Raw genomic sequence first — 26,980 nt, 5'->3', positions numbered from 1 at the left:
GGCATTTCTCAGAATTCAACTTTCAAGATTCTCCATTCATTTGTCCTATAGACAAAATGAATGGAGGTCAATGGGACATGTTCACGTAGCCTTACCCTGAATTTTGTGCAGCAGTGATTGATGTCAGACACACATATAAAGTTTAATTGACTTTATTGTTAAACACAAGGGGCGATACTGACACACTTAAAAGAACAAACCCTCTCTAGTGGCTAACTCACTGGCAACTAACAGGGCCTAATGGTAAGAGCTGACACTGACTAAACTTCAAACTTAATTGCTCAGTCTGTGCCAGAGTCTGCACCACTGAGGAACATCACCAGGGAGAAAGAGAGAGGAAATGGAACCTGAACTCTGAACCTCTCTTGTGGTCAGTGACTTCTTCTGCGCACCTGACAAGTTCAGCACGTAAATTGCCCAGGAGTGGTTGCTCGGTGTTGCCAGGAATGTAGCGGGACCATTGGCTGCTGGATTCTTGTGGTAACAGGTTCCATTTCTCTCTCAGACGTGTGAACAAGGTAACCTCTGGCGAGCGTGATGACTCCACCTTCAGGTCTGTGAAAACCTGGTTCAGGAGGACCTCACCAATGTGGTGCCGGCACCCAGACCAAAGCAGTGGTCGGCCCAGTGAGAGCTGTATGGCAATGTACGCTGCTGTGAGATGGCCGGTGTTTGACGCAGTGGTGTCAAATGCCATGTTGACAACCTGGTCAGTGCAGCACCAGTCCTGCAGCAACTTGCATTTCAACCGGGCAATGATCACTCCACATGCCTCATTGGTCTGCTTCTTATACGCCGGGACACCAAGCAGTTTCAGCCGCTCTGCATCTCCAACCACCACTGTAAGACGCTCCTCCAACTGGTGCACATTGCTGAGCATCGGTGTTAACTTGCTGTCTCAGTGTAGGGTGCACAATGGAGGTGGTGTCCACTGCTTGTGGTGTTCCTCACTGATTGTCTCCAGCACTTGGCGTCTTGCTCGGTCAGCTGTTGCGTAAGATGCAGAGAGATGTGTATATTCACCGCCTGACTCTGCAACAAGGCCACGCGTGAAGGCAGCCTGTTGCATTGGTGACATCTTCAATCTTGTAGCCAGTGACACGACACTTGGCCGGCTAAGGATGTCATGTGGAATGAAGACGTTTGTTCCAGTCTTCTTATGCTTGTGGGATGGTTCGCCCGCAGATGGTGGATAGACTGTGTTAGTATCCTCCTCTGACTCCTCATCACTCTCCGACTCCAAGCTGGACATTGCCGTCATCTACTCCAGCTCCTTTTCACAGCGGGACTGCCTGGCTGCTGCGGCAGCTTGACGCTCCTCTCGCCGCTTCACCTTGAGCTGCCGCTTTTTGTCCAGTACACCAAATGTGGCCACTCTGTCAGTCTTCATGCTGGCCAAGAAAGCTAGGTCTTCTGGGTTATCAATCAGCTTTACAACATTTGGAGGCCACAGCGGAAATGTGGCATCAAGTCTGCACTCCATTTTCTCCAATTGTTTCGCTGTAATCTCACTGGAGTGCTTGGCCTGGGAGATTTTCTGCAGCTTGTTGTTAGCATTAACTAAGTCTACCATCTTGTGGCACGCACGCTTGTCGCTCACCATTGGGATGTTGGCTTTCTTGTAAAATGGCCGCACCTGCTCCAGGTCAACCTTGGCTGCCTCGAACTGCGACAACGCTCCATTTGCACCAGGTTTCTTGGCAAGCATGCAGCATAAGATCTGACGACCAGTTGGTAGTTTGGCGCCGGTGATGATGCCATCCTCACTGGTGATGCTGTGGCCCAGACCAAAGACCAGGCTGCGACTGCTAGTCTGGCAGGGACCAGTTGTTGAGGGCAGCATCTTAGGAGAGCTGGATCCTGGGGTGCAGGTTGTGTTGTGCAGTGCCTGAGAATGAAAAGGATACAAGCTCAAGGATAGTGTTTAAAATCATATCTTACCATACTTAATATCACTCAATTATGATAAACCATTCTTGCATAAGCCTCAAATTTTAGCTGTACATAGTCTAATTTCTTCATAACTTACTGTTACATCACTACCAGAGTAGCTAGTTGTGCTTGCAAATATACTTGTATTTAAAATGTTAATTTACTGTAACAACTACAATGCTACTCTCAATAAACATGACATCTACACTCTAAATATGACATTGTCCACTCTAGAATACTGTTGACGTTAAGCTTAATAGCTTAGCTAACATAGATAGCTAACTGTGGTTAGCAAACTGTTGCTAATACCTATAAATATGACTTAAATGACTTATGATAAATAAGTATACAAAGACACAACTACAGATATGATAGTAATAATACATACCCAATACAGAAAGATCACCTCAAACAGAAAGATCTCCTCAGTTTTCTTGAGCTGTAGTATTGTCTACCTCAGCTCTCCATGGCGACCATTGAGCACTGTTAACCACTTTATCCAACAAAAACAGATGTGCGGTGGCACCCCTAAATCATCATGTACTGGAAAAATATTTTGCATGTGTTGTTTCTACATATATTGGAAAACTTTTAGCACCCAGCCATATCAAAATTCAAGAATTGTGTTTTTTGATGCACCCTAATATATATATATATATATATATGTGTGTATATACATATATGTATATGTGTATATATATACGTGTATGTGTGTCGTGGCCTAATGGTTAGAGAGTCGGACTCGTAATCCAAAGGTTGCGGGTTCGAGTCTCGGGCCGGCAGGGATTGTAGGTGGGGGGAGTGAATGTCCAGCGCTCTCTCCACCCTCAATACCACGACTGAGGTGCCCTTGAGCAAGGCACCGAACCCCCAACTGCTCCCCAGGCGCCGCAACAATATGGCTGCCCACTGCTCCGGGTGTGTGTTCACGGTGTGTGTGTGCACTTTGGATGGGTTAAATGCAGAGCACGAATTCTGAGTATGGCTCACCATACTTGGCTGTATGTCACGTAACTTTCACTTTCACTAATGGCAGGTGAGGGGAGTGTTCAGAAAGCTTCAGTTTTATTTGTATCAGCTCAGAAACTATAGACTTTACATTTAATTTATGGTCTGGAGGGTCAAAGAGACTTTTAGGAGGCTTTTGACTTGTTGGATCTCATCAGTTCAAAATAAAACAAATAGAAAATTGTGTTGTTCCGGTTAGTTTGTGACAAGTGTCGGACATGCTTCTGTGCTTGTATGCTGCATTACAGTTGATAAATCTTGTCATTTTCTCATTTGTGCGACCGCAGGTGTTCCTGCTCTCTTCGTATCAACCTGGGCTGTCGTCAGGGCAACGCTGGCAGATGTAAGGTGAGTTTCCCGTGTGTGATCCAGATTCTCAGTAAGGTAAAAAGTCAGACATTTATACACACAGTGAGAAGCACAAGCTGTTCTATTTATAAAATATAATATTTTTGTCTTTCTCCCTAAGGTGTTGGGAGTTGAGCGCTGGCAATATTAAATGGATTTACCAAGTTCCTATACTGACAGCAATTGGGGTGAGTTAGCTGGCAGTTTACCAACAAACTGAAACTATTTGTTAGACATATTAAGTGTTATTGCAATATTATTATATACCAATTTCTGTAATTTTATTCATTTTTATATTTAATTTTATTTATTTAAATTGAGTAATTTTATCTATTTTAAATATTTCTATTTAGAATTAATTTATTTTTGGTTTTAGTTGTTTACTAAACTTCAGCTTATGTTTTTCATCTAATAAAATAACATTTTATTTATTCTTTATTTTATAGATTTAGTTAACAATAACACTGGACACATTTTATAAATGGTGTACAAAACTAAAAAAAAAAATAAAACACACATTTTATTTGTATCTACAAGACAAGCAACAAAAAACAGAATCCAAAATACTTTGGGAAGTCAGTTTGCAAGATGACAGGTACACGTGGCTAACATGCATTCAGTATGTCCTTAAATTTATGACATTCAACACTCAAGGATAGACAAAACATCTTTGTTTCCATATTTGCATACTCCCTATAATTTAGCAAGTTTTTTTTTTGCTTTCTATTTTTGCAATCCACCCAACTGCAGTCCTTTAATCACATTCTTGTGCACATGACCTAAACTTCCAAATACTAGGATAATTAACTTACACTGATAGTCAAGTTGATGGATGGCTTCAACCAGTGGCTGATATTTCAGCAATTTGGAAAGATAGCAGGTATCCAAATACAAGTCAAGACAACAGCCAACCTCAATAACAAATACAGTGTTCAAAGCCTCATTTACAATCACAATATCAGGAGTGTTTGGAATGTGTTTAAAATAGTCTCTGTCAGATGTGTTGTGAAAAAAACAGTTCAATTCAACAGTAGTGTGCTGGTAAATCTTACTGTCTTTATGTATTGTATTATGTATTTTCAAGTCCTTTACAATCAAATCAACCAGGCGATCGTGTCTGGACACATAGTCCTTTTATAACAACATCCTTTTAAGATGTGGGCAACTGTTTCATTTTCCTGTTGATTTTGATCTAACAGACAGTAGTTAGAGTTGTATTTTGACGGGTACCATATTGACAGATTGTACATAGTTGTGTAATGCCTTGTAGGGCAGGACACACAAAATAATTTCAAGACAGCACATTCCTTAGCAGGAGTTAAGACTTCCCCTCCCAGCATCTGCATTTGACTGGCTGGCCGATTTCCTGCCCTAAATCTCCTTATCTCAGGAGACCTCTAAAAACCAGGATAAATTTGAGGGAGCATCTGGACGTATTCCAGAACAGGACTTTACTGTGGCTTTCTTATCACTTAAACATAATTCAACCAGAAACAGGACAAAGACCTCTGGATCTGGACACGACCTCCTGACTGCTTAACATGTAATTCAATGATTGTATCAACCAAGAGAGACGTTTTTATGATGAGACTGGGCGTTGAAGTCTCACAGATACATGCCCAACGGGACACTCATAACCCCCGGACAGCTCCCCCTTTCGTACTCCCTGCATTCCATAGGAGTTTTTTTTCTTGTGCAAAGAACACCCAAACTTTTATTGGCTCTCTGCCAAAAGATATTCCTTTATTCCTAGTTCTATTAAAACAATATACTCAATAGACAATACATACTAATGTTGTATCTTATGTCTTTCATATGCTTGGTGTGATTATTTAGAAGGTAGCATGTTAATCGATGCATTAACCCATGTAGTATATAAAATTAAGGTATGTACTTTGTGTATGCCAAAATACCTGTTGTTTGATTTTGAATGAAAGCTAGTTGCGTCAGCAATAATTTGGTGTGGATGAAAGTTGACTTTTCTCATCATAATGTATGATTAAAACACTTATAGGGCTTATTCTGCTAGGATATATTCTTCATTTACGCACGGAAAACTGAGCCGTGCGGGGCTCCGCCCTACAGAAACACTTGTGATTGGATCAAACCGCAAAAGGGGCTCTGCTTGAAAACCTTGGCTTCGTCTCAATGAGTCACGCCACAGCGCTCCCAGCCATTAACATCTGGCCGAGCACTGAACAACTATCAATACATAGTCAAACTTCTGAAGAAACCCTTGAAAGTCTGAAGCTACGCGAAAGGAACTCAAGGAAGAACTTTGAGCATCTTCATGTCACAGAGGAACCAACGAATTGTAAGAGGGCATCCCCAGTGACATCACGCGACGACGACACATCAGCAGCCAATCAGTCGGAGGTTCCCTCCGACCCCATGGAACAGCTGTCAGACTCAACTTAAAGCAAGTAATCAAACAATTCTGCATAATTCTGCTGGAAACTGGTTGAAGTAATGTAAGATCAAAGATAGACAAGTTCTCTGCTTGAAACTTCCTCAGGGCAAGTTTCAGTGAACTGGCAAAAGAGTGCTAGTTTAAGCTTTCGTCAATTTCATTGCCGATTTTTCAAGTTTTCCCACTTACAAAGAATGGAGAGATCTGTCATTTTCATCGTAGGTACACCTCAACTGAGAGAGACAGAATCAAAAAAAAAAAATCCAGAAAATCACATTGTATGATTTTTAAATAATTAACTTCCATTTTATTGCATGAAATAAGTATTTGATTACCTACCAACCAGCAAGAATTCTGGCTCTCACAGACCTGTTAGTTTGTCTTTAAGAAGCCCTCCGATCCTCCACTCATTACCTGTATTAATTGCACCTGTTTGAACTCGTTATCTGTATAAAAGACACCTGTTCACACACTCAATCAATCAGACTCCAACCTCTCCACTGTGGGCAAGACCAAAGAGCTGTCTAAGGACACTAGGGACAAAATTGTAGACCTGCACAAGGCTGGGATGGGCTACAAGACAATAGGCAAACAGCTTGGTGAGAAGGCAACAACTGTTGGCGCAATTATTAGAAAATGGAAGAAATTCAAGATGACTGTCAATCTCCCTCGGACTGGGGCTCCATGCAAGATCTCGCCTCGTGGAGTATCAATGAACCTGAGAAAGGTGAGGGATCAGCCTAGAACTACACGGGAGGATCTGGTCAATGACCTGAAGAGAGCTGGGACCACAGTCTCAACGGTTACCATTAGTAACACACTACACCGTTATGGATTAAAATCCTGCAGCGTGCGCAAGGTCCTCCTGCTCAAGCCACCACATGTCCAGGCCCGTCTGAAGTTTCCCAAAGACCATCTGGATGATCCAGAGGAGGCATGGGAGAAGGTCATGTGGTTAGATGAGACCAAAATATAACTTTTTGGTATAAACTCCACTCGCCGTGTTTGGAGGAAGAAGGATGAGTACAATCCCAAGAACACCATCCCAACCGTGAAGCATGGGGGTGGAAACATCTTGCTTTGGGGGTGCTTTTCTGCAAAGGGGACAGGACGACTGCACCGTATTGAGGGGAGGATGGATGGGGCCATGTATTGCGAGATTTTGGGCAACAACCTCCTTCCCTCAGTAAGAGCATTGAAGATGGGTCGTGGCTGGGTCTTCCAGCACGACAGTAACCCCAAACACACAGCAAGGGCAACTAAGGAGTGGCTCCGTAAGAAGCATTTCAAGGTCTTGGAGTGGCCTAGCCAGTCTCCAGACCTGAACCCAATAGAAAATATATGGAGGAAGCTGAAACTCTGTGTTGACCAGCGGCAGCCCCAAAACCTGAAAGATCTGGAGAAGACCTGTATGGAGGAGTGGGCCAAAATCCCTGCTGCAGTGTGTGCAAACCTGGTCAAGAACTACAGGAAACGTCTGACCTCTGTAATTGTAAACAAAGGTTTCTGTACTAAATATTAAGTTCTAGTTTTCTATTGTATCAAATACTTATTTCATGCAATAAAATGGAAATTAATGTGATGTCATACAATGTGATTTTCTGGATTTATTTATATATATATATATATATATATATATATATATATATATACACAAACAAAACATATTAATTGACAGGTAACATTTTTTTTTTTTAAAAGTATTAAATCCGATGGAATAAATAGACAAATAAATAAATAAACACATATTTGTGAGTGCGAATTTAACTAAGTAGTGACTTAAGTAGTGTTATTTTGGGACCAAATATTTTATTAGTATTATATTATCAATTAGTTATTGATAAACAATTGAGTTTAATTGTTTTATTAAGTTTAACTAATGCAGTCAACACTACAATTTACTTCCTGACATACAGATGATGACACTTCCTAAGTGTCACAATTTTAAGGAATGTTACATTTTGCGTATTGGTGAAAAATGCACAAAATGTCACAATTTTAATATTACGTTTTGGTCATTAAAAATAGTTCATAATTAAGGCAAGACACCCCAGTTAAATATGGTAAAAAGAAAAAAATACAAATCTAGTTTGAGCGATGAATGGAGCTCAAGCGTAGTTCAGGCAGACTACGGCGTGACTGCAGCATCAGCTGACGCTCAGTTGATTGTAACTCCTCCCACTACAATTAATAAGATATATAAGATCATCCGTACTCACACTTGCCATTGTCTGTCGCACAGACATGCGCTTAGTCAGCCTTGAGTTCTGTTACACAGACGCGTGCTAAAACAGTTTTAGTCTGTCGCACAGACACTCGCTTTCATGCTCAAGACAGCTTCAAAACGCTAATTCGTTGCACAGATACTCGCTTAACAAGTCTTCTAGTTCGTCACAAACACTCACTCAGGAAAGCTTCAAACGAATTTAAAGGATGTTGACCATACAGTTATTGCTTCAGATCCGGTCGTGTTTTGAGCACATGATTCACCGCATCGCCCAGTATAACGTAAAGCGGCTTGATTTGGAACTCAAGAACAATTCAGTCGAGATCAGACCTCCCTGCATAAGGAACTGTACATCATAAAGAAGATAAGCATCCTCAACAGATGTGGATATACTTCACTCTCCATTCATCCGAACATGTCTTCATGAAGCTTAGCCAATTTTCTTTTCATACTCATGCTTAAAGTTATCAGATACTGGCAACATACTGTTGCTAAGCTTAATTGCTCATTACACACTGTCGCTATAGTCTTCTGATCTCGTTGGCCATAGCTTGTTTGGAATCGGCTGTTACTTAAAAGCTATTTAGTCACTATTTGGAACCTACTGTTTGCCAGGATTTCATGTTTATTATTGGGAACATTCTCGTTGTTAAGGGTAGCTGTGTTTTAGCAAATATGCTGTTGAAAAGCTTCTGTTAGTTATTGGAATGCTGTTGCAGTCTTTTGTTATCGTCAACATGCTTAATACACTTTGGTGTTATGGGAAACGTATCATTGTTGTCAGTTGTTGTCAGATTTCATTGGTGATTTCAAATATTAATTTAATCATAGGCTTGGCGATCAGTTTGGAGAATTTGAGGTTTCCCCATTTAGCTGCACTTGCATGCCCAAGAGGCGTTTCAAAGATGGCCGCCGAGTGACATGACTTGCCTTAAAGGGACTTTGGCTATTTTCAGTGAGTAGCTAAAGCCTGTTTGAGTCGCTAAATATCTCTAGATGATATTATATGCCTTTTAGCATATTCTTTACCTGCATTGCATTCTACTTAGTGTCAGCATTTTATTGTTCACTTCTCTGCTACTCTCTGTGCTCTTGCACATACAGTAATGTATTTAATACAGCCATATTGAATTAACAGTCCATAATTCTTTGTTGTCAGACAGTTTGAAATAGTAACTGAAATGCTCTTTTAAATTCTGATTTATAATCCAGATGTTGTCTAGCAAAATCTCTATATACATAAGACATTGCTTGTCACTAGGCACTTGGCAAAAGTCATCTGGAAGTCGTTATCTAGCAATAAATTGCATAACTGTTGCAGTGATGGGAGGAAGTGCAGCATGCAGAGTGGCCGATAGGTCCCGCCTTCTAAGTTATGAGCCATTTGCTGATGGATTAAGTAGCTTCGGCTGCTGTTGGAGGCTCCAGTTGCTGTGGAGACAGTCATTGTCAGATTTCATTGGCGATTTTAATGATGATGTTTAGTTCAAAGACTTGGTGATAACCTTTGATGGAGTGGTGTTTCCCCGTTCAAGGATAGAGGAGCTGCGCTGCCTAACTGAGAGGCATTTCAAGGACTGATTTGCGTGAAGTGACTCGCCTAGAAGGGACTTTGATGGCACGGACATTCGACTGGCTACATGTGACTTCATTTTAACTGTCTGATTTCAACTTAAGAGGGTCCACATTAACACAGATATTTAGCCTTTCATTCTTCACACCATTTCTCTAGAGCCTCAGGTTGGCATAGCTACATTGAAATTATTCTAAAATCACTAATTTAACAATAGTGTGATAATGCTATTCATGCTAGCACAACATCATCTTCAGTCCCTCTATGCCTACGTTAAGGAGACAATGTTGCCTAGCTTCAAGCAGCTAACTTTGTACTTAATTTTGTTTGGGGGAATATTACTCAAGCATTATTTCTTCCTCTCATGGATTTATTCAACATTATGTCTGATGTATATCAATTCTAGTTTATCCTCAACAGTTGTCTTATCAGAGATCAGCTTCCTGATCGTAATTGAAATACAGTACCTTCACCAGCTGAGACGAGAGTATTCGCTAAGAGATCAGCCTGAACGCAGAGGGCGGGAAGTTGAACAGAGAAAGACAGATCGATGAGAGTAGGAAGTACACAGACCAAAGTCCACTGATGGTATGAGGACATCTGATCGAGGAAGCGCAGTAGTTCATCAACCTTGTGAGCATAGTGGGCACTGATGAAGGGACATAGTCTGAATCAACAGCCGAATAAAGAAGATCAATGGAAACATAGAGGTTTTCCAAGAAGACCTGGAAGACATTGGCATCCAATGGGAAGATGTGGATAATATGACCATAGAATGTCTTGTTGCCCATCGTGCCAACACGTGACCTGATCTGATAATGGTGAAATCTCTGCAGACTAAGAAGTTACTCTGTTTAAATATTAAGGCATACCACCTCTCCTAACCATCCAGAGAGTGCACTCCCTGAATGATCTTAGAACTGAACTTACTATGTCTTTGTGTTTGGAGGTTCAAACCTCAGTGAGGTTTGCCTGTGGATAGCTCAGAACTGAACCCTTCAGAGTGAAGCCTGCCACCAAACATAAAGTTCAGGACCACTACAATATTCTGACATCGAACAGAGTGGGGAATATTTTTTTTTATTACAAATTTTCAGAAATTTTATGTTTAAATATGTTTAAAAAATATTCATTTTCAGAAAAAAAGATATAAAAAATGTGAAATGTTTATCAGTTTATCGACTATTTTCCTGTTTCCTACTGTGAAGCTGGTTTGAAACAAACTGTATTGTATAAAGCGCTATAGCAATAAAGGTGACTTGACTTGTCTGGTCGGAAACAACACATTATGACAGGACCTTAAAAATTATTTTACTGTCATGAAATGAATAGATTTAAATATTCAAAAGATTTAATTAATGAATACAGTCAAGAAGGTCAAGACTACTGCGATGGGAGTCAAGGGACAGGCCAAAACAACCATTTTCGAGTTGGTGGGCCAGAAACATTTGAGAAGTTTAAAACAAACTACTCATTTTGGGTTAATTGTATGTTGGATAATAGTCTATCTAACACATCTATCAGTTCTCATTGCAAAACATGGGATTGGTGCCTCATGGGCCACCAAATTGCACCATATTGGTGGCAAGTGCCATCAAAGCAGCTGTTAAGAGATGCAGCTGTCTTCCCATTAACCTCGAATTCAACCCCGTGCTCCAAACGCGATCCGCGCTGAAAGAGCTCGTCAAAGTCCCGTAAACGGGTGTGTTAAAAGGTCGATTTGGATAGCAGCGTGCTGTCGTTTGTTGAAGTGCTGCGACTGAATGTGATTGACCAGTTAACACTTGCATGCATATATTTATCTGCTGGATGGGCAGACGTAGACATTATGCTGTTAATTATTGGCTTTGCCAAGCATAAGCACTTCCCACAGTAATGGAGCTCCGATTTCAAGAACGTCTGGACAGTTGCACTGAATGAGCTGTAATTATATGACAGAATGCAAATGTATTTTCGGCCTTGCTGCCTGTCAGCAAAACATATAAATTAGGACTTAACACATGGATGAATTATCAGTTTCTATGCTGACTATCAATTTCTATGGTGTATTGATTACGATGTCTAAATAGAGTAAAGCGCAATATAAAAAACTGTTTAAACTTTCACGTCTCAGATGCGACAGAAACTCATCACGCATTGACAGAAAAATTGGAAAAAATCTTCCAAGTGGAAAAATATAATCAGAATGAAATGAGTTAACCTAGGGAACATTTAGCACTTTTTCTCACTCGCACTAGTTCTTTAAAAATCACCCAAAACAAGAATTTTGTAATTTTTGTAAATCTCAGTTAATGTCTAGAGTGGAAAATAAATTTAAACACTTTTGGTATAAAATTGCTTAATTGTACTGCAAATGGTAATTTCATAGCTGTCCCTAAACACAAACAATTAAATTATATTTCATATTTTTTGGCCAATTTGACAAAATAACAGCAGGGAGGACCAAGGACACGCAGACGAGGATATAACTTCAAATAATAGTCTTTACTGATGACATCAAGGCAGGGCAAGACACAGACAGGAACACCGGGAGTAACGAGTAGACCAGACCAAATCAGGCTGAACAGACAGGACTATAAATAGAGGATAATCATAGATAACGAGACAAACACAGCTGGACAATAATTAACTAATGATCACATTTAACAAGGACAGGAAACAAACCAAATATGCACAAAAGAGGCAGGAACACATGACACACACGACAGAGGACTGACAGACACAACAATAAAAATGTTATTTTTATAAGTAATATTTACCTATTTGTTTTCTTCAACTAATTTTATCTCAATAATAACTGTCATAATTATTAATTTATGATTACCTTATTATTTTCAGGCTTTCGTAGCATTTAAAATGCAATATGCAAATATGTTTTTATATAGTGTCTTTATTGTTTAATACATACAATTTTTATTATGGATATTTTAAAAGTCTTGACCCTTTAGTCAAATTAATTATGAAACAGCACAATTATAAATGATTTATTATTTCCTTTATTAATCGATTATTGTTTAAGTCATAGTTCTTTAAAATGTAATGTACAATAATATTGTCCAACAGGAAAATTATGTCTTTATGTCTTTATATACATATATATATATATATATATATATATATATATACATATACAGTTGTGCTCATAAATTTACATGCCCCTTGCAGAATATGCAAAATGTTAATCATTTTAACAAAATAAGAGGGATCATGAAAATTGCATGTTATTGGTTATTTAATACTATCCTGAATAAGCTATTTTACATAACAGATGTATTCTCCACAAGACAAAATAATAACTGAATTTATAAAAATTACCCTGTTCAAAAGTTTGCATACCCTTGAATCCTAATACTGTCTTTTCCTGGATGATCCGCGACTGTCTTGTTGGTCCTGAGCAGTTCAACTGCCTGCTGTTCTTCAGAAAAATCCTCCAGCTCCTGCACATTCTTTGATTCTCCAACAGTTTCTGCATTGGACAATTGGAGGACAATAATTATTATATAGGGTGTAGACATTTACTGATGCTTAAGGCAACACAATGCATTAAGAGCTGGGGGGTGTAAACCTTTTGAATTGGATGATCAGAGAGAATTGTACTTATTTTGTCTTCTGGGAAACATTTATGTAGCTTCTTAAGTGCAGTACCAAATGAAAAAAATACGATCTTTTAACAAAATAAGAAAAATGTACATATCATCATCATCCTGTTCAAAAGTTTACACCCTCTGGCTCTCACCCTCTGGTGTTGCCTTCTTGAGCATCAGTAAATATTTCCACCTTTTGTAATAGCTGACTCCCTCAATTGCCCTCAGTGTACTCAAATTACTCATGAAACAACCATTTTAAATGAATCCCCTTTTTCCCTATTCTTTCTTGCAGCTGAATTTTTTTCTGTTTGTAAATATCGTACGAGTTCTGGCCACAAAGATCCGAGAAACGAATGCGGGGCGATACGACACACGTAAACAGTACAGGTGAGTGCAAGAAATGATTGTTACGCTGGTACATGACCTCATATGAGAATCTATACTGTATGATATTGGACTTGAGATTGTTTTTCACCAGTGACAAATTAAACGCAAATTCAACAGTACCTGATTCCCTAAACCCAAAAGTACAGGTGTTACTTAATAATATATGAAATAGCGACTGGATTCTGTTTGCCTGTGTTCTTGTGGTTGTTTTCAGCAAGGTGGAGTGTTTGGACATCATTGGTGAGATATCGAGGAGAGGTCTGTAATTTTCCAGAGGGTGTTTGAAAGCCTTTCTCACATGAGTGAGAGAAATAGAGAGACAGAGAGAGAGAGAGTGTGCTTTCATTAACAGCATGCCTGCCTTTAGGTAAAAGTCGCAGGATCTGTATAGTGATAGTCTGTTATCAAATCTTCCTGTTAATCAAGCAAATCCCTCTTGTCTTTGTTAATAATGTTCTGGCTTGCCTTTGAAGTACAGTTTTACACTCTGCGGCTCCTTAGTGATTCTCAAAACTATTTTATATGTTCTAAAGTGGTGCATATGCATAGACTCACCGACACCATGCTAGGGTGTTCTGGGTCGTTGCTAGCCGGACGCTCGGATGCTCTAGGTGGTTTCTAGGGTATTTGGTTGTTTGCCAGGGTGTTCTGGGTTGCTTGATGCTCAACAAGCCTTATAAATAGAAATGCACCGATATACCGGCCAATAATTGGTATCAACTGATAAAAGAAATTATTTGTTTGTTTTGTTGCAGCTTGTTTCCATTGTGTTGTGCTCATTTCGTTGTGTTGCGGCTTGTTTCCATTGTGTTGTGCTCATTTCGTTGTGTTGCGGCTTGTTTCCATTGTGTTGTGCTCATTTCGTTGTGTTGCGGCTTGTTTCCTTTGTGTTGTGCTCATTTCGTTGTGTTGCGGCTTGTTTCCTTTGTGTTGTGCTCATTTCGTTGAGTTTTGGCTTGTTTCCTTTGTGTTGTGCTCATTTCGTTGAGTTTTGGCTTGTTTCCTTTGTGTTGTGCTCATTTCGTTGTGTTGCGGCTTGTTTCCATTGTGTTGTGCTCATTTCGTTGTGTTGCGGCTTCTTTCCTTTGTGTTGTGCTCATTTCGTTGTGTTGCGGCTTCTTTCCTTTGTGTTGTGCTCATTTCGTTGTGTTGCGGCTTCTTTCCTTTGTGTTGTGCTCATTTCGTTTTGTTGCGGAATTCTTTCCTTTGTGTTGTGCTCATTTCGTTGTGTTGCGGCTTCTTTCCTTTGTGTTGTGCTCATTTCGTTGAGTTTTGGCTTGTTTCCTTTGTGTTGTGCTCATTTCGTTGAGTTTTGGCTTGTCTCCTTTGTGTTGTGCTCATTTCGTTGAGTTTTGGCTTGTCTCCTTTGTGTTGTGCTCATTTCGTTGTGTTGCGGCTTCTTTCCTTTGTGTTGTGCTCATTTCGTTGTGTTGCGGCTTCTTTCCTTTGTGTTGTGCTCATTTCGTTGTGTTGCGGCTTGTTTCCATTGTGTTGTGCTCATTTCGTTGTGTTGCAGCTTGTTTCCTTTGTGTTGTGCTCATTTCGTTGAGTTTTGGCTTGTTTCCTTTGTGTTGTGCTCATTTCGTTGAGTTGCGGCTTGTTTCCATTGTGTTGTGCTCATTTCGTTGAGTTTTGGCTTGTTTCCTTTGTGTTGTGCTCATTTCGTTGAGTTTTGGCTTGTTTCCTTTGTGTTGTGCTCATTTCGTTGAGTTTTGGCTTGTTTCCTTTGTGTTGTGCTCATTTCGTTGAGTTTTGGCTTGTTTCCTTTGTGTTGTGCTCATTTCGTTGAGTTGCGGCTTGTTTCCATTGTGTTGTGCTCATTTCGTTGAGTTTTGGCTTGTTTCCTTTGTGTTGTGCTCATTTCGTTGAGTTTTGGCTTGTTTCCTTTGTGTTGTGCTCATTTCGTTGAGTTGCGGCTTGTTTCCTTTGTGCTCATTTCGTTGAGTTGCGGCTTGTTTCCATTGTGTTGTGCTCATTTCGTTGTGTTGTGGCTTCTATCCTTTTGTGTTGTGGAGATTTCATTGTTTTGCGGCTTGTTTCTGTTGTGTTGTGCTCATTTCGTTGTGTTCCAGCTTGTTTCCTTTGTGTTGTGCTAATTTCGTTGTGTTACGGCTTCTTTCCTTTGTGTTGTGGCTTGTTTCTGTTGTGTTGTACAAATTTCATTGCGTTGCGGCTTATTTCCATTGTGTTGTGCTAATTTAGTTGTGTTGCGGCTTGTTTCCTTTGTGTTGTAGAGATTTCATTGTGTTGTGGCTTGTTTCCATTGTGTTGTGGAGATTTACTGATAACAATGATTAATGATATAGAATTTTTGGGGACATTTTGGCAATTAATGGATATGTATTATATCTTAATAACATGTGAAAGTATTACAGCTGAGAGCGTTTTAAACCTTCAGGGTTTTGATAACCTCCAGTGATATTGAATCCAGGCAATGAACGCCATTAAAGATGCTACGGATGAACGGACACAGTCATATTTTACTGTTAATGAGAATTGGACTTATACTCTGAACTTGAAGTAATTAAGCATTTCCATGTGATTTGAGCTCAGCACAGGGCTCCTTTGCTTCTGTCATGCTTTATCCGAGGATGTGAAAACAGCAGAAAGGCCGCTGACTCAAAACTCAGCTCAACTTTTCTCATTTTCTGGCCTGTAATGTAATAATCAGCCTTTAGAGAGACATCTCATTTATCAATCTAACGTAGAAACGAGTGCAGATCCGAGTGCACAAATCAGCTTACGACAGAGCTCACGTGTGATTTATGAAACATTCATATGGCGCCAATCCCATCGCATGTTGATAAATGTGGCGGCAGAAAACATTCGACAACCAAATGTTTCCATTTTTGCCATGTAACATTTGGTTGCTAAACTATTATCTATGATTTAAACAAGGCTTTGTACTACACTTTTGTTCCAATATCCACGTAAAAACCTCACCCTTCACATGCGCAATAAATGTTTGTTTCGCCGTTGCACGCTGATTTTACAGTGGACCTTGTAAATTGTGCAGTGTAACTTTTTATGTTTGGTTGACTGCATTTTAGTTTGATTAATGGCTGAAATGTTGTGTGTGTGCGTGAGGCACCTGCGTGATCACGACCAGTTAAATAAAAAAAAATAAAGATATAAAGAAAACAAATAATATGCATTAAGAGTGTCACAAAAACGAAAGTGTTTTTTTTTTTCTTTTGTTAATCTGTTAATTAAGATACATATATTTTGTGTAGCCCTATTTATTTTATTTTAATTTCTGTTTTTCTCCATTCACAGAAGCGCTGCAGGTGCGTGATACAACGATGTGTGATTCCTCATGGTCTATTTATGCTGCTATTTGCGCATATAGATAAAGCCTTGAAAGGAAAAGAAACAAAACAACCTTTGTTCGTCGGTTTAGGAAAATAATCTAAATGAACAAAATGCTGTCATTATACAAACCCGATTCCAAAAAAGTTGGGACACTGTACAAATTGTGAATAAAAACAGAATGCAATGATGTGGAAGTTTCAAATTTCAATATTTTATTCAGAATACAACATAGATGACATATCAAATGTTTAAACTGAGAAAATTTTTAATTTTAAGGGAAAAATAAGTTTATTTTAAATTTCATGGCATCAACACATCTCAAAAAAGTTGGGACAAGGCCATGTTTACCACTGTGTGGCATCCCCTCTTCTTTTTATAACAGTCTACAAACGTCTGGGGACTGAGGAGACAAGTTGCTCAAGTTTAGGAATAGGAATGTTGTCCCATTTTTGTCTAATACAGGCTTCTAGTTGCTCAACTGTCTTAGGTCTTCTTTGTCGCATCTTCCTCTTTATGATGCACCAAATGTTTTCTATGGGTGAAAGATCTGGACTGTAGGCTGGCCATTTCAGTACCCGGATCCTCCTTCTACGAAGCCATGATGTTGTAATTGATGCAGTATGTGGTCTGGCATTGTCATGTTGGAAAATGCAAGGTCTTCCCTGAAAGAGACAACGTCTGGATGGGAGCATATGTTGTTCTAGAACTTGGATATACCTTTCAGCATTGATGGTGCCTTTCCAGATGTGTAAGCTGCCCATGCCACACGCACTCATGCAACCCCATACCATCAGAGATGCAGGCTTCTGAACTGAGCGCTGATAACAACTTGGGTTGTCCTTGTCTTCTTTAGTCCGGATGACATGGCATCCCAATTTTCCAAAAAGAACTTCAAATTTTGATTCGTTTGACCACAAAACAGTTTTCCACTTTGCCACAGTCCATTTTAAATAAGCCTTGGCCCAGAGAAAACACCTGCGCTTCTGGATCATGTTTAGATATGGCTTCTTTTTTTGACCTATAGAGTTTTAGCCGGCAACGGCGAATGGCACGGTGGATTGTGTTCACCGACAATGTTTTCTGGAAGTATTCCTGAGCCCATGTTGTGATTTCCATTACAGTAGCATTTCTGTATGTGATGCAGTGCCGTCTAAGGGCCTAAAGATCACGGGCATCCAGTATGGTTTTCCGGCCTTGACCCTTACGCACAGAGATTGTTCCAGATTCTCTGAATCTTTGGATGATATTATGCACTGTAGATGATGATAACTTCAAACTCTTTGCAATTTTTCTCTGAGAAACTCCTTTCTGATATTGCTCCACTATTGGTGATCCTCTTGCCATCTTGACTTCTGAGAGACACTGCTACTCTGAGAGGCTCTTTTTATACCCAATCATGTTGCCAATTGACCTAATAAGTTGCAAATTGGTCCTCCAGCTGTTCCTTATATGTACATTTAACTTTTCCGGCCTCTTATTGCTACCTGTCCCAACTTTTTTGGAATGTGTAGCTCTCATGAAATCTAAAATGAGCCAATATTTGGCATGACATTTCAAAATGTCTCACTTTCAACATTTGATATGTTATCTATATTCTATTGTGAATAAAATATAAGTTTATGAGATTTGTAAATTATTGCATTCCTTTTTTATTCGTAATTTGTACAGTGTCCCAACTTTTTTGGAATCGGGTTTGTACAATTCTCCGATATTCTCTATGCTGCACGCAAGTTCAGACTAACTCAAAAACTTGCGTACACGAGCTCAGACCTGATGTGAGATTTGATCGTAGCCACCGCTCGCGTCCATATTGATAAATTCCAAGTTTTTCGTAGAAACAACCGTACGCCCAATTTTCTGTCATACGTTCGTTTCATAAATTAGGCCCAATGTCTCTCACTCTGTTTCTCACTCTCATTTAAATTTCAGTCTCTCAGAGCCGAAACAGAGGCTGTTTATATCGCTTTACTCGCTGTTACTCACAGTAATGTCATGACATTTTTGGAACTGCCTTGGAGTACCATGTATTTCAAAGTACCATAGTAATACCATCCATTTACCATGGTACCAAAACCTTACTGCTTTTAAGGTTGAAAATAATGATTGGAAAATGTGTTTTGGTTTTGGCACCCACTACATTGTTTGTGGGTGGTTGCTAGTGGTTTTAGGGTGTTCTGAGTGGTTGATATAATGTTTTTAAGGTATTCTGGTGGGTTTTATGGTGTTCTGCGTGGTTTATATTGTGTTCTGGTCATTCTTATGGTGTTCTGAGTCGATACTATGGTGTTTTGGTGGGTTATTTTAGTGTTCTGAGTAGTTACTATTAGGGATGGGTATCGTTTACATTTTATCGATACTGATACCGATACTGCTTATCGATCCCGGTACTTATCGATACTGTTATCGATACTATTTGGTGCAAAAAGATATGATGTGAAAAAATACTGCTGAATTTTAGCAACTGTATTAAAGTTCTTCAGTCAGGAGCAGTGAGTTATTTTTCTCTGTTTTATTTTATTAATATTAAATGAATAGTTCACCCAAAAATGAAAATTGTGTCATTTTACTCACTCAAGTTGTTTTAAACCTAAACGAGTTTCTTCTGTTGAACACAAAAGTTATTTTGAAGAATGTGGGATACTAAACAGTTGCTCGTCCCCAGTGACTTCCTACTGTTTGGTTACCCACATTCTTCAAAATATCTTCTTTTGTGTTCAGCACAAGAAAGAAATTAATACAGGTTTGGTACAACATGGCAGTGAGTAAATAATGACAGAATTTAAATTTTGGGGTGAACTATCCCTATAATCACAATTGGCTGCATGTTCAGTACCTACTGTTCCTTTAAGAGCTGTACGCATCCGTTTCTCTCTCAACTGTTTACTTTCACTTTAGACATAACTGTTTTTCCATGTAAACCTTGTGCGTTTTTGACAGTATTAGCGCAATAAGATGAAAATTAAGATAACTAACTAATCAGATGCTGTTTGACCGGGCTTTTAGTGCACACACGCTTCATTGCTCTGAATAAGGACATGTCAGAACAACACACAAATTAAATGTTTACCGGAAAGGCTTTAAATTACAGAAAAATAATGTACTTTTGTGATTGCGAATAAATGCAGTGTCTCGTGAATGTAACTCTACCGCTGAATAACTTTTGGTGTTAATGTGTCTCGAGAGTTGCAGTAGGAGCTGGAGCCAGGAGATAGTAAATACAGCAAATTGCTTGAGTTAGATGTTGTGTTTTGTTTGTAAATGTTTCATTATATTACTAGTGTTGCCTCCTTTGTTCAGTATTACACTACTGCATATTGCGTGACATTACACACACTTTTGAATGTTTCACTCTTGCCGTGATGACTGATTGCACGCAAACACACACCGCACATGCGCATGGATATCACAAGCACGTCGAGCAAGCGTCAGCCACATCATTCAGTGAAGGAAAATGGCTACGGAGATAAAAGTATACGGAGATAAAACAACACAAGTATCGATAACAGTATTGTCTGTCCTGAAGCTAATCGGTAGTCCGGTATTGACCCGATTACACACCGGTCCAAAACAATACCGGTTCTCTGTACCCATCCCTAGTTACTATGGTGTTTTTAGGGTGTTCTGAGTGGTTACTATGGTGTTTTTGTATAGTTTTCTGCATGGTTGATATAGTGTTCTGGTGGTTCTTAGGGGTTTATAAGGTGTACTGGTTGTTTTAAAGGTGTTCAGAGTGATTGGTGTTGTTTTCAGTGGTTTTTAGGGTGTTATGCGTGGTTGATATGGTGTTCTGGTGGTTCTTGGGGTGTTCTGAGTGGTTACTATGGTGTTTTGGTGTTTTTTGGGGGTTCTGATTAGCTACTTTGGCATGGTTGACATGGTGTTCTGGTGGTTTTTGGGGTGTTCCGAGTGGTTACAATGGTGTTTTGGTATTTTTTAGGGTGTTCTGAGTGGTTGATATGGTGTTCTGGTGGTTATTAGGGTGTTCTACATGGCTGCTGTAGTGTTCTGAGTTGTCTTTAGGGTCTTCTGGGTGGTTTTTGGGGTGTTCTGGGTTGGGTTTTGGGTGGTTTCTAGGTTGATCTGAGTAATATTGAGTGGTCTTTAGTGTTCTGAGTGGTCATTATGATGTTCTGGTGGTTTTTATAGCGTTCTGATTGGTTACTTTGGCGTATTACGTGGTTTCTAGAGTGATCTAAGAGATTGCTATAGTGTTCTGAGTGGTCACTATGGTGTTCTAAATGTTTTTTTCTTGGTGTTTTTAGGGGGTTGTCAGGTTGAAAATCATTGCTGATTGTTTGATTCTCAACAAACCTTACAATTTTAAGATTTCATGTTTATTATTTCTTTACATTGATGTGGATTTAATAAAGTGTGATATAATTTTCAAATATCTCTAAACAGAAAATGTGCCTGTGTCTGTGTACAGGAAGCTGGCTAAGTCCACTTTGGTTCTGGTTCTGGTTTTCGGCGTGCACTACATCGTGTTTGTTGGAATGCCGCACACGTTCACAGGTCTGGGCTGGGAGCTGCGCATGTACTGTGAACTGTTCTTCAACTCATTCCAGGTGACTTCCTGACTAATCAGCTACTGTTTCCCCTCTTAGTACTCACTAATGTGATGTGATAAAACTGAGTATGATGATGTGTCCCTTTGCATTTTGATCTAATCTGCTCTGCTGGCATGATAAATAACTGCGCTTTCATATTTCAGAAAGCATTTTGCAGCTTATCTATAGACGGTCGGAAACGAATAACAGCATGCAGGGAATAAATTAAGGGAGATATCAAAAAGCAATTCACAAAATAATTGAATAGATAAACTAAAATAAAATTACAAGTTAGTGCTGAGGTCCATCAGAAGCCTTTTTCTTTGTTTTTCTTTCCTGTGAAATAAGTTCAAATAAATTAAAAATCAGCTTTTCTTCTTTTATTTTTATATTTACTTGGAAATAAAACTTTAAAAAAAAAATTGCTTTTTTTCATTGTTTCTCTGTCTTTCCTGTGAAATTAAAGTAAAATAAATTAATTTAAATTAATGAAATAGTTGGTGGTGAGGTGCAGCAAAATAAAATAAAGTAAAAGTTTAAATAAAATAGGTTAAATTAAAAGTTGATGAGATACATCTGAAGTTTTTTTTTCAGTTTTTCTGTCTTTTACTTTCAAATAAAAGTCAGCAAAATTAATATTCATACTTATATAAGTATAAATATTGCTAATATTACTATAATACTAATATGTGTGTGTATTTCCTCTTTGGTTTGCTTTTTTCAAATAATACATATATTTAATAATAAATGAAGCCATGAAACCAGAAATAATTTTTAATGAGACATCAAAAGTTTTTTTAAAAAACATTAATAATAAATAATTAATCAAGTTTGGCAAGAAACTCATGATATTATATTGTGCGTGTTGAGGTTTTCTGTTCACTTGTCCTTCTCACCGGTGTATATCGCTCTCTTTCAGGGATTTTTTGTGTCCATAATCTACTGCTTCTGTAATGGAGAGGTAAGTGTAGGTGGAACAACATTCATGTTTCAAATACTGCCACTTCAGCAAAGTTCGTATTCAGTGATTATTCGTTTTCTCTCAACCTTTCAAAGGTTTTGTAGAAAGTCAGCGAACAACATTCATTTTGCTCGTTATTGTTCTCTCCCAGGTCCAGACAGAAATCCGAAAGACCTGGCTCCGCTGGACGCTTGCGTTTGACTGGAAAGGTCCTGTCGTTTTAGCTAACTACCGCTATGGGACGGTCCTGAACAGCAGCGGCCCCAGCGTCCAATCCCAGCTGACCTCAGTGACCCGCAGTTCTGCCGTCCTCACCAGCAGAGTGTACCACTGCGGCGCTCGGCCCAGCGTCGGCACGCTCACACACAGCTCGCAAATACACACCACCCTCCCTGGATACGTCTTCAACAATTCAGACGTCGAAAGCCTACCACCTTCCATTCCAGAAGAGATCGAAGAGGAGGCCAAACACATTGACGATATCACGCTCAAAGGCGTCAACCACATCGGCGTACGACAGGAAGCCCTCAGCATCAGTTTCGAAGAAAGCGGTCAGAGCTCATCCCACACGGATTCTGATGACATCACCACTACGGAAATCTCCAAATGCACTGATAAAATATCGCTGAAGGATTCTTTATCAGTGAGGTACAACAGTTTGGATCAAGAGGACGAGGAAGTACTTTAAAGCGCAGACTTCATTTAATGCGAATTGCCTTTACAACCCATTTTACTTCTTTAAAGCAACGTATTTACGAATAAAAAAGGATTTTTATTTTATTCTTCGGGGATTGATTTGATTGTAGAAATTGGGCATTATATTTCGGAATGGAGCGTAATTTGCTAAAATAGTGCCTAAGTAGCTATTTAGATATTCGTTAGCGTTATGCAATGACGCAATAAAGGTGAAAACGGCATTAAAGGAAAGCCGCCTCGGAAGTAGCGCAAGTTTCAATTAAAGTATACTAAGGCAAAAATTTGTGTTTTTCTTTGGAATGACATGCATTGAAACACAGTAAGACCTAAAACATGTCTTAAAGGAACAGTTCACCCAAACATGAAAATTTGCAGAAAATGTACTCACCCTCAGGCCATCCAAGATGTCGATGAATTTGTTTCTTCATCAGATTTGAAGAAATGTAGCATTACATCACTTGCTCATCAATGGAATCATTGAAGTGAATGGGTGCCATCAGAACGAGAGTCCAAACAGCTGATAAAAACATTACAGTAAGCCACAAGTCATCCATATGACTCTAGTCCATCAATTATTGTCTTGAGAAACAAAAAGCTGCATATTTGTAAGAAACAAAACACTCAAGATGTTTTTAATTCAAAAATACCAGTTTTCCAGGGAAACTATTCCTCAAGAAAGTAAACGGAGTCTATTTTGATTTTCATGTTGACTTGTAAAAGTATCGCAAATAGTCAAACAAAGATGCCATATGTGTCGTATAATGCATGAAAAAATATTTGGTTGGGATCAGTTGGTTTCTCTAATTTTAAGCCTTGCGAGAAAGATTTGTGTTGACATTTGCGCTCTTTTTTGCTGGAAATTAGCTCCATCGCACTGCCGTATGAGACTGTTCACATCGTTAAATTTGATAAATGAAGTATGTGTAAATATATCCTTCACCAGGTGTCAAGCTGTGGGTTTATTTTTGCAATCAAATGATGTTATTCAGTGAAATCAAACAGGGGACTCGTTCATGAAACACAAGCGAAATGATTTTTCTGCGTAAATAGTTCGTAAAACAAGTTCTTATGTAAATGTTCTTAGTTCTGTTACAATTAATGCGAGCGTTCTGCTTGTTCTTTGTCTGTAAAATTGATAGCAAAACCGTCTGTGCGTAAAATGTTGTGCAGTAAATTTTCACCAATAAATGCACATAAAATATTCGTTCTGCTCGAGTTTCATGAATGCGACCCAATGTTCAGAGTTTTGCTTTGTGGTTTAGGTATTTGATTATGCCTTTAGCAAAAAAAATTAAAATATAAAATCAGTTGGGCATTGTTTGGCATGAATGTTTTGATTGTACAAATTTTACATCAAGCTATTTTTTTACTGTAATTTATGAGTAAATGTTCTTAAATCGTTTTAAATGTATTGTGCATTGATGTTTCACTGAAAAGTGTAATAAACACACTTATTAACGCACTATAAACATATATTGAATTTCAAAAAATGAACCATAAACATTGTGCATGTCATATACTGTATATATATATATATATATATTATTTATTTATTTATTTTTTTAACTGTCTTTTCAAAAATTTTACTGAAATAAAAATAAATTAATGTTGCATTGCCAACTAGATAAAATGAAATAAATTTAAGTAAAATGTTAGATAACCCAGATATAAACCTAAAAATAGGCTTCATTCAGAATGTTACGTCTTGAAACTTTTTAATCTAACAATATGTAATATGTAAAAATTTGAAGCTGTTCATATGTTAATATTGTATGCATCATTCCATATGTAAAAAAAACAATGTATGCCAAACACAAACAGTAAAATATTTGAATAAGTATGAACACTAATGAAGTTGGCACATTTATTGTAAAAGTCCCAGTGAATATGGCAGCTGTATTTTAAGATCACAACAGTTAACACAAATGTAAATTAAATTAGAGCCATAAAGGCTTCATCCTGACCCGAATATCTGTATTAGACATTAATAGACTGAAGTGTTTACCATTGGTTTCCCCAGGGTGCTTTTAATGTGCCTTGCTTCCGAGTTGAAATCGACTGCACAGCCAGCCAGCCGAGCCCCGTAGGAGTCGGGTTATGTATTCATACTGTGATTGCAGTTACATAACCTTTCTCAGCAGGAGTCTGGTTCAATCACACAGAAATATTAATTATAAAAAAAAAAAATAGCTCAAAATAAATAAAAAAAACGCATATGTTAAATACGCATCTATGAAAAGATGTGATAGATATTGACGTGCACGTCAGTTATTTAGCAAGCCAGAAAGAACAAATTATATCTTTTAATTAAATATTTTAATAATATCTTCTTTCATTTTAAATGGATAGGCTAGCCAATTGAGAAATTTTTTTTTTTGTAACTTTCTTGCTTCTGAGATTTTCCTAAAAATATCATGTCATCATGATGAGGTCTCAATAATGTCTCAGAAGTCTAAGGTTTAATATCAAACATTTTTCCAACAAATCCCTGAAAATGATCTGAATCAGAAAAGTTGGTGCTGACGTTTAGCTTGACTTTTTTACTCTTCTGTCTTTCCTGTGAAATAAGTTCAAATAAATTAAATTAATTACTACTTGATGCTGAGGTGCATCAGAAGCCTTTTTATTTGCTTTTCTGTAAAGCTGAAGTTAAAATAAATTAAATGAAAATCAAAACTTTATGCTTCAGGCTTTTTCCTTTGTATCTCAATCTTTTCAATAAAAATAAAAGCCTAAAACCTGATATTTACATGCATTTATTTTTATATATGAATAAATAAAAAATATTTATTAATATGAATCGAATTATTAATTTCCATGTTGTCATTTTAAATGAGGTCTCAATAATGTCTGAAACTGTGCTCAGAAATCTAAATATTTCCAAGCCATGTTATGCTGTATAACTGATACATGTGATTTTTTAAATATTTTAAGCCAAGAGGAGACTGTTTTTCCTTTGCTGTAAACAAAACTTTTTTCTCTCGAGACTAGCATATTCTCGCCAGAGCTCAAGCTAAACACCACTCTCTCGTGAACATGCGTACGATGGATAGCAGAAGCAAGATATGACAGTTTATTAAGATTTAAATATGGATACTTTTCTTACAGTAAATCATGGGGTAATTTTAATTTTGGCGAACTATCCCTTTAAGGAGAGCTACAACGTTTCGTTTCTAAAATCGTACAAAATTGCATGAAAATGTGTGAAAAGTGGTGAAACGGTAAATCCAAGATGGTGGCATATTTACATACTGACTGACGTAAAACAAAATGGTTTTGACAGAGTATAGAGTAAACCCAGAAATATTGAGTTTTATCAGCAATATTTAAGTTTATATAGAGATTTCTGACTTTGCCTGCAGATTTTAGTAGTAACTCGTAGCAAAGTTTTCACTTTGTTGAGATTCTGAAATGCGGGAGTTCTTTCTCAGTATAATTCTGAAGCGCAAGCCTTAAGCAAAGCTCCTAATTTGCTCTCCATCAGAGCTCATTTGTGATTTCTCTTTCTTACAGGCTGAGAGAACCAGCTCCAAATTAGGAGCTTTCTTTTTTTTAATTTTTGGTCATCCACACTCATGGACACTTGCATGCAAAACAACAGCACAACCAACTATATAAAAAACACTTCAGATAATGAGATTGCACTTGTACATGCGCATATATAACGAGTTCTCCATTTTAAAACCTTGAACACAGAGTTTCTAAGTGCTCTGATGATATTTGCACCAGCTAATTATACAGCAAGAACCACGCAGAGACCGATGATTGCAAATAGATGAAGCTTTACACACACTACGGCTTTGTTTCCGTTGTTGTTGTGTTGTGATCTGGGACATCAGAGATTCAGATCTGCATCAGGTGGGTGTTGTGATGGATGGATGGATGGATGGATGGATGGGATTTGGAAAAAATGTGAGGATAATTGACAGTAATGAGCTGAAAGGGCTCAGTCTTCAGGGAGCAACTCTGATGTTCTCTGGCCAGTGGGGATC

General features: G+C 38.4%; 1 protein-coding gene across 1 annotated transcript in view; it reads left to right on the top strand.

The window, feature by feature from the left end:
* LOC306867207 (parathyroid hormone 2 receptor-like) overlaps positions 1 to 24,454 on the top strand; it is a gene marked incomplete at its 5' end in the record, with an annotated part of 49,148 nt that extends 24,694 nt beyond the window's left edge. The window contains 6 exons of the mRNA XM_079412798.1: positions 3,228 to 3,288; positions 3,410 to 3,476; positions 13,378 to 13,472; positions 21,211 to 21,349; positions 22,251 to 22,292; positions 22,444 to 24,454. Of these exons, the coding sequence (XP_079268924.1) occupies positions 3,228 to 3,288; positions 3,410 to 3,476; positions 13,378 to 13,472; positions 21,211 to 21,349; positions 22,251 to 22,292; positions 22,444 to 22,980 (941 nt within the window). The 3' untranslated portion in view covers positions 22,981 to 24,454. The remainder of the gene's footprint in view (positions 1 to 3,227; positions 3,289 to 3,409; positions 3,477 to 13,377; positions 13,473 to 21,210; positions 21,350 to 22,250; positions 22,293 to 22,443) is intronic.
* Positions 24,455 to 26,980: the final 2,526 nt, after the last annotated feature.

The sequence above is a fragment of the Barbus barbus genome, assembly GCF_936440315.1.
Source record: "Barbus barbus genome assembly, chromosome: 49".
In the NCBI taxonomy this organism is placed as follows: domain Eukaryota; kingdom Metazoa; phylum Chordata; class Actinopteri; order Cypriniformes; family Cyprinidae; genus Barbus; species Barbus barbus.
This window is presented reverse-complemented; position numbering and strand designations above follow the sequence as displayed.